The 15,089-nt window shown below is 39.3% G+C and overlaps 1 protein-coding gene across 2 annotated transcripts in view; it reads right to left on the reverse strand.

The window, feature by feature from the left end:
• The window catches only part of PRTFDC1 (phosphoribosyl transferase domain containing 1), a 45,629-nt gene extending 31,212 nt beyond the window's left edge, over positions 1–14,417 (reverse strand). Inside the window, exons 1-3 of one of the 2 annotated variants that reach the window (XM_083823648.1) lie at positions 14,298–14,417; positions 10,364–10,470; positions 8,427–8,610 (exon numbers count right to left, since the gene is read on the reverse strand). In XM_083823648.1, coding sequence (XP_083679774.1) covers positions 8,427–8,610; positions 10,364–10,470; positions 14,298–14,357 — 351 coding nt within the window. In that variant the 5' untranslated portion in view covers positions 14,358–14,417. The remainder of the gene's footprint in view (positions 1–8,426; positions 8,611–10,363; positions 10,471–14,297) is intronic. The other variant, XM_083823647.1, reaches the window with a different exon arrangement.
• Positions 14,418–15,089: the final 672 nt, after the last annotated feature.

Consider the following 15,089-nt stretch of genomic DNA (forward strand, 5'->3'; position numbering starts at 1 on the left):
CAGACCGCTTCCTACTCAGTTCTCCCCCGGCTGATCTGTTTGGTTCCCCCAAATCTTTCAGATGAGTCACCGAAACACTTACTCATACTTCAAAAAAATCCCTAAGACTTCAGATGGTGTTAACATATTTAAGTGGTGTGTAGGTGTATTATCTGATGCAGAAAGTTACAGAGATCACCTCTCTATGAGCAAGTTTTACATTACAGATGAACTTGATAAACTGACTGTATCCTGGCTTATAATGACCTTTCCTGAGCTACGCTCACAGATCAACGCCTACTTATATTATTAGTAACACTTCAACCCTTAAACAGTGTCCAACAGGAAAATACTGTATGTTTTAATTAAAAATAACTTAAATCAGAAACACTTTATTCCTCCTTATGTTCAAGAGAGCTTTGAGCAAGTGATGGTTTCAAGCTCTCGTATGTCACAACTCTGCAAGCAAGTTAAATGGAAGCTGTGGATGTCTAGGAGAGCATCTGCCTCCAAACCGCAACACTGAGCATTAAGGTCACAGTTTATTATGTTATAGCATAGCCTTCTGCAGCCTGCCTTGGAACTGTATGAAAGGAGGATCGGTTCTCTGAAAACAATCAGGGTTGATCCATGCTCCCTCTGACCCCTCTGAGGCGCACCTCAGATAAAGAAGTGGTGGGGTCTGAGGCTTGCCGCGCTGCACCCTGGCAATGAGGATCCCCAGACCACGGGCAGACTTCTCTCTCCAGCAGGAGCTGTGCTCACTACAGACCTTACTGCTCACAGGCTGTCCCCAGCCGCTTGCAACTCTCCCTCCGGCAGGGGCTACCGGCAGGCTGAGCTGCACGCGTGCAGCTGGTTCAGTGAAAACGAACCCAGCCAGCCGGAGTGGTTCAGATACGAAGCCTCTGGTACCCGGTCTCACCTGGGCTGAGACAGGTCGGGATGAGCCCAGAAACACCTGAGCTGGCAAGCGTGCCAGCATGAGGGCACCGCACTCGATGAAGAATGAACATCATCGTCGCCCCAACTGTTGGTGCAGAAAATCAGAAAGAAGGCCCATTTCCACAGTCTTAGTTTTTACACCAAACCATGAACTAACTATACCTGGTGTAATGCAGATGTACCTGGCGTGAGAGTATATTCTCAAAGTTGTCTGGATCATCCTGTTACACTAACAACATCAGCCACGCTTTTACCAATGGGGCTGACGTTTTCCTCATTAAATTTCTGTAAATTTCTTAAAAAAATATTCAACCAGTTGCAAGAACAAGCTTTTGGGACAACTTCCACTACTAATACCTTTTCAGCTATTTCTCTGAAAAGCTTGAGTGTCTCTGAGGCTGACACTTTGCAGCAAGACACTGCTGAATGTAGAAGTGTTTTTTGTCTCCCTCATGAAAATCTTTCTGTTTTTAAACTAGTCTTAACACGTGGAAAAAGAACATTTGGACACAGGAAGACCGCGAATTCTAGCAACTCCAAACATTCTCCCTGCACAACATATGATCTCTTCCCACTGTTCTTCACCTTATTAAGCATCTCAGGTCTTACTAAGTTTCAGAAAATGATGAAAGCATCAGAAATACAGAGCTAGTTACAGATACAGAGAAGTGCCTGCTTAAGACTTGGCAGCACCTTCAGCTTGGAACTGTAAAGGACGTTTTACTCACTAGTTTTAACAGGTCTGAGCATTTCACAGAGCTTTTACTCAAAAAGACATTACTGCTTGAGGATCCAAATACCATTTTATCCATGGAAAAGTACACCGAGGTAGGATCCCTCAGGCAACGCTAGGAGCAGAAATCTAGTTGCAAGCCTCCCATGTTTAACTTGTCCATACGACAGACATCCACTTGGCAGAACCGTCTATAACCACTACAACACATTTGTCGGAACAGCTACAAGTTAAGGGCCATATCCTTGACACTGGTAGCTTCTGTGGACTAAAGACAAGACATTTTTGTTTTCCATACGCTTCTAAAAGAATGTAATCCTGCAAAATTCTAATCTCTGCACAGGTGCTCACTGTCTGCAGTTGCAAGCTATGCACCTGAAGAAGGTTAAGAGAATATTTCAGATTTTTTTGTTTGTTTGTTTTACTGTCTACTACATGGACAGCCCCTACAAATTAAGTAAATAAAGCTCATTTTGCCTACAACAAATATTTATTTGCCTGTCAAACTGACCATTTTCAGAAAATATGGAGTTCAATCTTGTGAAATTTTTGCAAAATTTGGCCTTAAAGTTCGTAGGAATTAATTCTACCAGGTAGGCTCCAATTTCTAATTTTTCCATGGCTGCTCAACATCAAGGAAGATGAAATGGACATCAGCTAAAATGTGTGAATGAAGCAAAATAAAAGGAACTCACAACCTGCCCATGACAAAGCCTGTAACTACAAAAGCTAATGTCGATTCCATCTCAGGACGTGCACTTTACTTGGGAGATCATAAGCTGTGTTTTCATGACATGTAGGTATGGAGATAAAACAATCATCATAACACTGGTGAAGAGTTTGGGTATTAGATGTAAATCATTAAATCCAAGCAGTACACTTAGTCGTTTCTTTTGTGTTGTTAAATTAATAAAGTCATTAAGAAGTTACTTGCTTTTTAGGGTACAGATTACAATGCATTGTTTTTAGATGTAAATGTAAAATTCACACTGGCCTTGAAAAAAACAAGTTCCACATAGTAAAATAATATTGAATAGGAACAGGCTATTAAGCAAAGAATGGATATATATTTTACACAGTTCATTACTGTAGTTATAGTCTGATGTCTCACGCTGCTCTGCTTTTCAAGATGTAAGTATTTAGCAATGGCATATGAGAAGTAAAGCTACAAGGCAGAAAAATAAACTATTTTACTACATTTATCAACTCGCTTTCAACTTACTCATTATAAAATCTCTGTTTCCTTACTCCTACAGTAGAGTGGTTTAGCAAAACTATTTACTGAAATGGCCCCGTATAGACAAAAACATTCAGATTTCTACTAAACAATACTTGTTTTGTTGCTTGTTTTCAGAGTTTTGCAGCACTAATGGTCGTATTTATGCCAAGATTAATAACCAACAGTTGTAAATATATTTCAAACAACTGGAGGCTGAAGAGGAAACAGATCATATCAATGGATTTGTTTGTGAACAGATTTCAATGCAACCATTGTGCGTGGATTACAATTTGAGGTCACATTTTTTTATTAGTTATGTTCTGGAAACCATAAATAATGTATTAATTTTAAAGGATTACATGAATTGGCTCAATCCACATAACCCACTGCAAGTTTCCTCCAAGTGACTAGCAAACAACATTCCTTTGAAGCTCATTCATATTTTTCAGGGTGATTTTCAACAATACCTTCTTGCCACCGGAATATGAAAAATGCACTTCTAAAATCTGCAATTCAGGCACTATACGGAAAACAGATCAATATTCTGTAATAATCTGTGCTTGACATGTAATTTTAACTATCATACATTATCTGATTATCACAATTCATCTACTATTCTCTTGAAGAAGTGCACTACACAAGTTCAAAATAACAGAGATGATTGGTCTTCTGTCCCATTAGTCCACACAAGGATAACCAAAGAAATCACGAAAGTCTAAAGGAAAATATCTCACTCCTTGTTCAGCTCACCATGCTTCTCACAGGAAAAGCTATGCCACTAAGACTCACCTGTCCTTCCCCAAAACATACGGCTTACTATCATACTTTCTTTGTATCATGTAATAATTCTGAGAATGAAACAGACAGCTATGGATAATGATAAGGGAAAAATAAACATTTCAGAGGAACGTGTAGCAATACATGTAACAGACACGCTGGTCTGCCCAATACAAGCATGGGTGTTTCTCCTTTCTCCCACCAGCCCCTGCTACCAGTTTTAACCACAACTCTTAGCCTGTTTTTTTTCTTTCCATTTTTGCTTCCATCATCTGTCCACCAAAGAAGTCCTAATTCACATGTATTTACTTTCTCTTCTGCTGAGAGGCTGCTAAAAACTTCTCAAGCATATCTACGGACTCTGTATGCTTCCTCTACTCATCTACTAAATGTTTTCAATTCCTTTCCAGAATTGAGCTTTGGTTTAGAGATCACATTTGGCATACCCGTGGGACAGGACATTGTTGTTGTACCTATAAACTTGAGGAGCCAGAACATCTTCTGTCTCAAGATCTAATTGAGCCTTTACCTTTATTAGCCTGTCCTAAATTGTCTCTTCCACATTGAACAAAGAGACACTCTTATTGTTGTTCAGGAACACTATACTATTCTGCATGAAAAACAGATATGCTTTAAATAAGAAAACTGATAGGATCCTGTTAACCTTCACTTCTTTACAGAAAGTCTAAGATTTGGGTGACCTCACACTATGTTTTTTTACTAAAACACATCCCCTTTAGCCCTTTTGTATGTGACATCCGTCTTCTATTCCTTTGCTCACTCTCTCTTCTTCTTCATCTTCAAACATTCTTTCATGTCTTGTCCTATCCATTAATCTGTAAGCATCTTAGTGAAACAACCTCCAGCTTCCTCTGTTGCACTTCCCACCGGATTTTTCTGAATTAGTTCTTTAATCTGCTGAAGCTCTCAACATCACAAATATATTAAAGAATTTCTGGATCCATATTTCTTAACTCTCCCACTGGTGTCATACTGTCCTTACGTGACATTTGCAAGCCCATCCTCTTTCTTCAATACTTTTCATTCCTGATTTCAACCTACCATGTTTCTGAAAATACTTTTGAATTCTTCTATCAATCTGAAACTCTCATCACTTTTCAACTCCCTGTGTAGGAGTGATCACTCAGGAAAAAATTCAATATGGTGAAATTGAATATATTAGATATTATTCTTCCACTCAAAAATCTCTGCAGTGAATTCCACTGTTCCTAACTTATACCATATTCAAGTCCAATTTCTTAGAACTTGGTATCTAAGATGTTGCCAAATTCTTTCAGTTCTTACATCACTGTTTCCAGAATACATCATTTTCCCCTAAAACTTGGCATGCAGCTTATCCATACCTGCACCGTATTTCATGAAAGGACTATGCTAGCACTTCTTTGTCTAGCCACTATACTTACTGCCTCACTACTCTTAAAACTCAGAACTGCTGTTTCTCATTCAAATTTCACCATTGGATTTTATTTTCCTTTCCATCTACGTCTTGAATCTTACCCTACAGTATCTACACACTACTTCCGTATGTTTATCTGAATAATCATATTTCCTAACTCTCACCTTGGTATTTTCTTTTAATTTGCCCATTGTGCTGGAAGCTTGTAAAGTCACCATACAGCCTCTAATCAAATCCCCAGGTAAACTATCTCCTTATTTTGAGCTTATGTAAAAAAAAAAAAATACAAAAAAAATACAATAAGTTTATCACACCACTTGTTAAGTCTACAAGAAACTGCATTTTTCAAAGAATTTGTCATATTTCTATGGAGGGTGCCACTCCATGCATCTTCCAGACACAATTCTTTCCCATTTCATAATTAATCTTTTATACATTTATTAATAATTTTTACTTAAGAGAAATCAAAAAGCCTTCAAATCTAAGTTAGCACAACGTAATTGGTGTTTTTGTTTTCTTTTGTTTTCTGTAAATGGTGTATTTCTGGATTTACAGATATAAACTTTTCTTACAAATTAAGCATACCTGATTATTTTTTTTTTTACTGATCTACATTTGAGCCTGTAATTTTCTGTCTGTGCGTATAAGCTTCTTAACTTTCTGTACTGCATCATTTTGGCATTCCAGTAGGGGAAAAAAAAAAGAAATGGAAAAATACAGTTCAGTTTCTAGAGGAAGCAAAAATATGCTTTCAGATAAGGCTAAAACCTCCACATTCAGTTACAGGAATTTTATTAAAGGTCTAAGAACTAATACTGATGTGTGTAGAACATAAACAGTGTAACTACATGATTTTTAAGCTATGGTTTCCTATGTCAGATTTCCTCTGAAAATAATAAACTAACAGTATTTCCCCACATTACCTGTATATAAACAAGATTCAGTAATCTGACATGCCAATTTGAGATACTGAAACAAGACAGTACTTGTAAACCATGGGAAATTTTCTCATAAAAATGTCCAGGCTCGTAAACCAAATAAAACCATCCTTACTCTAGAAGTACATGCAGCCACTCATATCACTAAATATAGTAAGCTTTTTTAAAAATCAAATTATTTGCATGAAGAAGTCTAAATAAGAATCGATATTACAACTTTCAGCAGCTTAATATGAAAGTAGATCTTAACACCTTAATTAAATGTCTAAACTCTAGAATATGATGACAGGTCTGAAAAACAAAGACCCATGTAAAGTTGGTCTCATTTGTAGTCTCTGTTTATTTGAAATCATCTCTGTATGCTAGACATCAAAATACAACATTTTCCACTGCTACTTGACAGCTAAGATGTACTTTCACTGATGCCAACATCTGACTTCGGATCACAAATACAGCCCATTTTTGCTACACAATTAAACCAAGAATACCCCCTTTAAATTACAACCTCTAAAAATCAACTAACCTTTCAGTACTGAAGCTGGAATGAGACAATTCAAAATCTCATGAATTTGAGCTGAAGTTAATTGTTGCATTTAAACAGCTGGAGGGGGGTGAGGGGAGAAGACATATCTGAAGGAAGTATACTGAGAGCAGCAGGACTCCCTTTAGGAGAGAAATTGGTAACAGTTAGTAAAAGGAAGCAAGATAAATTACATGAGAAGAACAGTGTCTGTAAAATGAAAGAGAGATTAAAAAAAAAAAAAAAAGGATCAAAAGTAATAATAAGCCTTAAGAAAATGTGGAACAGAAAAGGCAAAAGGAAGGAAAAGAATGGAATTGGTGATGCTCCAAGACTTCATGTAGAGTCTTACTCTTAAACCTGTAATTTTTTGCCTCTTATTGAATTGTAAAACACTGTGAGAGGTATGCTATTACAGAATAAACTGACACGGAGGGTCTGGGAGTCTCATATAAAGCTTTCCACGCTTTTGTGGTAGAGATCTCCTCTCACTTACTGGTTATGGGTTAGTGTTGCTAATAAGTGTTGACTTTTCATAGAGGAAAGAAATTTTAAAACTTTGGTATCCTCATACTGGATAAGAGACACCCAATAAGAAAAACATGGACATTACCTATAATGCCAGGTGCAAAGTTAAAAACAAAACAAAACAAAACAAACAAACAAACAAAAAGCATTTAAATAATTCTACTGTTCTTTAAGCAGTAGTATTGAAGCACTATCATTACCACAGTGAAAAAAAATTCTATAATTTCTATGTGCCTTCATGTGAGACAAACATAACATTTTGCTTTATTTATTAGTTCTGTAATACTGCTAAATAGCTAGAAATTGTACAATCTTTACCTTGTACATGTCCTTCACTGACCTGACTAGTTCTTGAAACAGAAGACACAGGACGAAAGCCTAACCAAATGGTGTCAAAAGGCTCTCATCCTGTGATAGGGAAAAAAAAACTTGGGCTGGATTTGTAAAAGTTAGGAAAAGCTTATGGTCACTGAGGTCAGAGCAAAATGCCAACCAACCAGCCTCTGCCTGTGGAGCAGACATACAGCTATTCCAGGAGCTATTGGACTCAGCAAATTGCATTTATGCTCAGAGAGAAACTGTATTACCACTCCATTTATTTGGTGTACTTCCTCAGACATTTCTAGGACAACTTCTAGAAATGCTCTCCCACTATGGAGTGTGAACTACAAGGTGGAATATAAATTTGTACAGCTTATGCAAATAGAAATCATAATCACGCACTCTAAAAAGATGCAGGTCATCTCATTAGCATTGCCTCATGGAAGCAAATGAATCATTACTGCATAATTTCTTCAGAAGATAACAGGAAGTCTTGATCCTTTCCTCAACACTGGGTTTGGTTCAACGCCTTATTTCATTTTCTTATAAAGCACTATCATCATCTAGTGGTATATTTTGCTACTATGTAAACTGCATGCTATGAAGAGTAAAACACTTCATTTACTTAGCATTAAACATTTAGAATATGCCATAGATTTATCATCTTGCAGTTACGCCAAACTATAGAAGGGCGGGGGGAACGGAACATGAAGTAACGAGAAACAAACTTGAACAGAACTGTTCAGGATTTCAGGAATAACATGCAGACATTTTACAGGATGGAAACTTGAATAATTTTTTGTCCAAAAGTGATGACAGACTAAATAAAAAATACAGCTTGAAGACGCTTCGTATCATCACTCATACTATTCATAAAGTATAAAGGGACATGAACAAATATCTTGGAAAAAAAACCTCACAATTTTTTCAAACAAAAACATTTTTCAAATTGTTTTTCTTGTAGTTTGAAAAAAAAATCCCATTTACAAAAGCCCACTATTTATTACAAATATACAACCAGAATTTACATAAGTAAGTTGTTGACTTACGTGGTAACTTTTCAGTCTAACAAAATCGACTTTCATGGAGATGAACCTTTCTGAATTTCTGCTGAGATTTTTAATGTGCTCCACAAGGTCAGCACAGAACTTGTAGCCACCTTTGAGTACACAGAGAACCACAATATCATTGTCTCCAATGTCTTGCATAATATCTTTAGCCAATCTTTCTGTCCTGAGGCAAAAAAATAAGGATAAAATAACATTAGATGTGGATACTCTAAGTTTACAGTATGCAAAATAGTGTAATGAGAATATATCTTGACCTACAGTTGGCCTAAGCATCTTGACTTGAATGGCTTTGGATCAAGTTCACAACAGGCAGATAAGGAGTGTTGGATGCAAGATGCAAAGTGTGTGAATCGAACTAGACAAACTTAAACACATTAAATCCCCAGTTACAGAAAAGGGAGTAACACATCTAGTGAGTATATTGAATTCATAAGCATTTCAGAGACTTTAGGGTAATAAGTGAAACACTGACTTCAGTTTTATCTCGCAGAAAACCTCAACGTGCATTATTTCTGTAAAATCACATTTTACATGTAAAATTCTCATTTTAAATGGCTTTGATTTCTAAAGAGCAAGGTAGATGGTATTATAGATCTAAAATGGGTACAAGGTCTTTACTAGACATAAAATATCAACATATTTATATTTTATCAAAATATAAAATCAACAGAAAAGAGAAAAATGACATTTGATGTTCTGAGGAAAAACAGCTCAGTGCATTATTTTCTTTAAATACGTTTTTTCTGGAAAGTTGTTTGATAGGCCTCTGAATTCATTCTGCTGGAGTACGAAAAAAAACAATGGAGTTCAATGCTCACTTCAAACAAATTTATAGTGAACATCAAGAGAAATGAAGTTGTAACATATTTATTTAAAAAGAGGAATTAAGAGTCAGTTGACCTTAAACAAGAGATGGAAAATTCAAGATGATGGTAACTTAAAAGGCTATGAAAGACAGCTTGTGTGTAAAAACAAATACAGGAGTCATTACTCTTCTTTGTGATGGATGTTTACAATCTTCTTTCAAGGAGTTCCAACAATTTCAGTACTTGCAACTGGCTGTTTAAATGTGGTAGGTAGAAAGCTGCAGGCTGAAAATGTCCCATGAAATTCCATTCAGATGTTCCCAATTCTTTGTTAAAAATTACTCAGAACAATAACTGAGTATGAACACTGAGATGGACTACCACAAATATCAAAGCACCATAGATGCCTACGCTGAGAGCATACAGGAGCTACTGTAAGATAAGAAATGAGAGGTGATCAACCTTTCCCATTGCCACTCTTCAAACACAGATTCTGGACTGACACAGTCTACGCCCCAGCCTTATCTTGGGCTAGCTACACAGCTTAAATGGCAGAAGTCAATGGTGCAGTCTGGAACAACTGGGTTATCTACATGAACAATCTGTAGTAGGGAATTGTTAAAGTTGTACGTAATTAAAAGTAGTTTTTTCCTCCATTTTATATTAAGAACACAAGACAGGGCACAAGTGGGACAGTCAAGTATTACTATATTCAAAGCTTTTTACTTGCCCTTCCACGGTTGGTTCATCCCTCTTGTGTGTAAACACTCCAACGCCAGTTTCACTACATGATCACAATCTCTTTTTTGTGGGACCCCTGTCTCACTCAATGCCCAAATCAGAAACTAAGTGAAAGAAATTAGATAATGAATTGCAAAAGACAACTACGTGTCTAGCATTTCCTACCTCCTAACATTTTTTTTACTTCCCAAATTACATAAAAAGTATTTTTATAATTGATAATACAATTTATAATTGATAATACAATATTTTAGAACAAATGTTATATATACACTATTTGTGGATCACAGGCTTTACAAAAAAAGAATGAACAAAGTATTGGTCAAAAGAACTGACCAAAATATTTATTTAGTAACAAACCACACATACCTGTCAACAATAATGCCATGAGGAATGAGCACATATTCCAGATCTCCATAGTAGTGCTGAGGATAAGTGAACAAATCCAGACTGTATCCGGGCCAATTGTCTGAAATCTGAGTATTAAATAATACTGTTAGGAATACTTCATGGTGTTTGACAATATATAGCTGATGTAAAACCATTGCTTTAGTATACTGTATTGAATTAATAGTATGACACACTCTGTTTCATATATGCTGGCACTCAAATCATAAACTTCAAAATTATGTAATCAGTGGTTACTATTTCACTTTTCCCATTTGTCATTTTGCTTCTCAGTATACCTCAGAAATTAAATGTTTGTTTGTTTTTTCCACAGAAAATGGCAAAATTCACCTGAAATTATAAACAGCATGACATAAAGGGGAAATAATTCTAAACGAGTGGCAAGTTTAAGTTTCTTACTACTTTCAAACTGGAAAACCTTGTAAGCAAGTAAGTTAAAAGTAAGATTACCAGAAAGAAAGGATTTTCCAATGAGGATTAGCAGGCATAAATCATATATTAAAACTGTGAATTTCTGTTTTCGAGGTATTTTTAAAGTCACATTAATAAAAATTCTACAGATGAAAGCGTACATAGGGAGAGTAGACGATGTGGTCCGTGGGCTGTGTCTGTACAAATCAGTAGAAGACCGTATGTCTTGCCAAAGGCAAGGTTCCTAATTTAGATAAGTCATCAAACATAAACTATTACCAAGTGTTCATATTTCACCTCACTGTCAGCTAGTCTGCAGAACCATACATACATTTACAGCAAAAAATATTTTTCAGATTGAATACGTGTTAGCGTCATAACTGTCAGAATACAGAAATTGGGAGATACTATAGAATGCGATGGCAGTAGAGATTATGTAGGGCAAAAATCAGCCAGAAGGCAAGGGCTTCAGAAAGTTGTGAAGATGCAAAGTCATCACCACGTTTCTAAGAAAAACAAAAAAACTAGGCAAACTCCCCACAATTTTCACAGTTCTGTATGAAAGACAAGACCTGCAGGCTCACGAGGTTTCTTGGAAACATTAAAAACTTTTGCTTTGTTATTGATTCAGCAAAAAAAGTGACACCTAACAAGCTTTTTTTTTTTTTTTGTACAACCACATTCATCAAGTAACATATTGGCTTTCTCCTTGACCACATGAACACTGATTAGCAGGATACATGGTGAGAGACTTGCCACTGTGAATTGCACATCTTAATGGCATTTCTGCTGAATAGGGCCTTTAAATGCCTGTCACTGAACCTCTGCTTACGATTTCATCTGGCAGAGCAATAACCCATGTCGCAGAAGTACCTAGGGTAACACAACGTATTGGATGCCGAGCTGTTCCTCCAGCCCTGTAGCCTTGTTGAACTTACCCCCAGCTCTGCCTAGTGCTGTCCTGTAACAGTGCCGTGTCTCATGGATTTGTGTTTGCTTGGGTTTTATTGCATGTTCAGTGTCAGCTACAGACACCTAGATGGCCAGGTTTTCGAGCTCTGCCGAACAGTTTCTGTATTCAGAAAAATACTTTGTTGGTAACTACTACATTTGCACATAAAGAGTGTGACTCAGAGATCACTGGAATCAATGAAAGCTTTCCCCTGGCTTACACCAGCCTTGAAACTACACGTAGGAAAAAAAGTTACTTAATTCTGTTCCTCGTCTCCATAGAAACAGGAGAGGATAAATATACTCCTTGGCAAGGATTTTAATGAGAGGCAAATCTTGCTCCAAAAACACTGCTGCAGAAGGCCTGGGAAGCCTATTTTCCTATCTTCATTTTCAGCACATAGGGGTGGCTGACACTTTTAAAATATTTTGTAGCAATGAACTGTCTGGCATGGTTTCCTGCAAAAGCACTTTAACATAAAAGGAAACAATTTCAGATAGTGCTTTAAATTACATAAGTACTATAAGCACCCGCTAAGAACCCATGTCAGTATCGGTTATTTAGGCATCATTCTCATCAAATTACATGTTTTTGAGCATGGTGCTGAAGATCAAACTAAATGAATTGAAACTGCCTCAGAATTCATACAAATCAATAGGTTTTACTTCAGCTACAATCTGTCCTTTCTGGCACAGAGTTGGTACAAAATCCTTATCCTTCTATCTATCCTACTGGTTTTCATGAATAAAAAACCATAAGCTACATCACCTTGCAAGAATAAAGAAGTTCTCATTTACAAGATTAAATTCATATGTACTTTCTAACTAATTGCTTTTTAAAGTAATACGCCTATTCCACATTCTTTTATTTCTTAAAAAACCAGGCACTTCCCAACAATAAGCCTTAAAAATTCTAATTTACCCCAAAGCTAATCACAGTGTTATGCTACAGGATAATTTTCAGGTAACTGTAACTTTTGATGGGCATTTTACCTGTGAATTGTGTGACTATCCTCAGTTTAATAACTGAGTATCAAAAAAATGCCCATCCCAAATTAAATTCAACTTCCATTTACTTCTGGCTTTAATACTTGGAAATGTCAAGGAAATATTTATGATTGCTTTGTCCAGATAAATAAACACATATACTAAATATATTGGTACACAAGTGTGTAAAAAAAAAAAAAAAAGAGCTATTTCTGAAGTTCAGGTTTGGCATGTTCAAGCAGCCCAGCAGAAATTCTTCAGTGAGTCTCTACAAAGTTGATGTGAACATATACAAATAAGAATGTAAATACATGGTGATACCTGAAAGGCTTCCTTCCATGAGAGAGAAAATGGAGAAATTCTAAAGATAGCTTTGGAAGAACTTTGCCAGCTTTGCTGTCTACCAATGTGGGCACACATGAGGTTTAAGCACTGTACTTCCTTTAAAGATCTGGATTCTGGTTTGGTATGAAATGGGAGAGCTGAGCACAAAGCCAGGTCCAGCTTCACAAATGTAAACAAAATCATGCTGCACTGGCCTTACTTGTGGTTGTTTTCTCTGGGGGTGTGTGCGCACGCTGGTGTGTACCAAGCACAAGAAATGAAGTTAGTACAGCAGAGCACAGTGATGAACATCCACCTCCTCCTCTGCAACGTCCTCATGTTGCTTTGATGCTAAGCAATCACATGTTCAACCCGGCATTTATCGCACTGGTGTCAGGAGAGGTGTTAGGGGATGCAGGGCGGCTCCAGACACAGCTCAGGCACAGAGTGAGGGGCTCCTCGGTGGGGAGGTGGTGGGTCTCTGTCGTGGTTGTGTCCCCTGGCTGCTGCCCGTGCCAAGCCCTCAGCTCTGGGCTGCTGCTCTCTAACTCGGTTAAAATCCCACCACTGCGATAAAATAAAAGCATTCCTAAAGTGGTGGCGATAACCCACAGAATGGTTGAGGTTGGAGGGAACCTCTGGAGACCGTCTGGTCCAACCCCTGCTAGCAGGTCGCCTGGAGCACACTGCACAGGATGGCATCCAGGCATCTGGGGTTTGAATATCTCCAGAGAAGGAGACTCCACAGCCTCCCTGGGCAGCCTGTGCCAGGGCTCTGTCACCCTCACAGCGAAGAATCTGTCAGCCTGGCATCTGCTTTATGGGGGGGGGGATCTCATTAATCACTCAGAATAATGAGCACAGTCCTTTACTTTTGTATAACCGATTTATCCCCAAACCCTCCAAACGTGCTGCTGAAGTCCACGCAGCAAGGTAAGGAACACCCAGAGGTGCTCGAAGGCGTCCCACCACTTCGGTGGGAGCCAGGCGTCTCTGGGGATCTTGAGCTCAGCTCCTCGAAGCAACCTGGTGAAAGCGACAGCCCGGAGCCAGCGGGGCCGGGCAGGACGCGGGGGACCGGGCGGCAGCGCATGGCGGCGGGCGGGAAGGAAGAAAGGAAGGAGAGGAGGAAGGGAAGGAGGAAGGAAGGGCGGCGGGGTAGCGGGAGGGGTCGCGAAGGGCCGGGCCGGGCCGAGCCGGGCCGGGCGATGCTCGCATTTACCACAACGCCGCGGCCTCCGCCTCCCCGCTCCGCCGCGCCGCCGCCGCCCGGCCCGGCCATCTTCCGAGGGGCTGCGGCGGGGCGGGGCTGAGCGGGGCCGGGCCGGGCCGGGGCTGGGGCTGGGGACGGGGCCGGCGGGCCCCGGGCTGTGGAGGGGTACGAGGGAAGGAGGGAGGGGGTAGGCGGCGGAGGTGGGGGGCTGTGTGCTGCTTGGGAAAGGGAACTCTGCAGGGTTTGAGCTGAAACGTGCCTCGTTGCGAACGAGGAAGCGGCGCAGAGTTAGCTTTGTCGACAGAGCGTGGCCGGAGCTGGAAGTGGTTACAGGAGCCCGGCTCCAAGGGGCAGAGTTAGGGCGGGCTGGCAGGACGCAGGCGGTGTGGTGAAGGGGGCTGGCAGAGCCTGGTAAGAGGCCTGGGCTGAAGGAGTGAGGTGGACACAACTAAACTGGCGTGGCTTAAGCTGACGTTTTAACAGGTTTTCACTTATAGGGGAGAAAAAAAGGATGCCAAAACCAAAACTGGTGCAAGTTTGTCAGCCTTGCTTCCCGTCTTTGATAACTTCCCAGCTGATTGATGCTCCTTCTTCCCCACCATTACACAGGTGCTGGAGTAAGTGGCGGCTTCCCGATGCCTTCAGCCCACCGCAGCATTTGTCGTGCTGGCTGTTTGTTAGGAGAGCAGCTCAGGAGCCACGCTGCCTGCTGCCTTCCCTCATCTGCTTCTGTAAAAATGGTTAATAGGGTCCTTTCACTGCCTCACAGATGAGAAGGAGCTTGTTTCCAGAAGTATTGTA

Source organism: Anser anser (genome assembly GCF_964211835.1).
Source record: "Anser anser genome assembly, chromosome: 2".
In the NCBI taxonomy this organism is placed as follows: Eukaryota; Metazoa; Chordata; class Aves; order Anseriformes; family Anatidae; genus Anser; species Anser anser.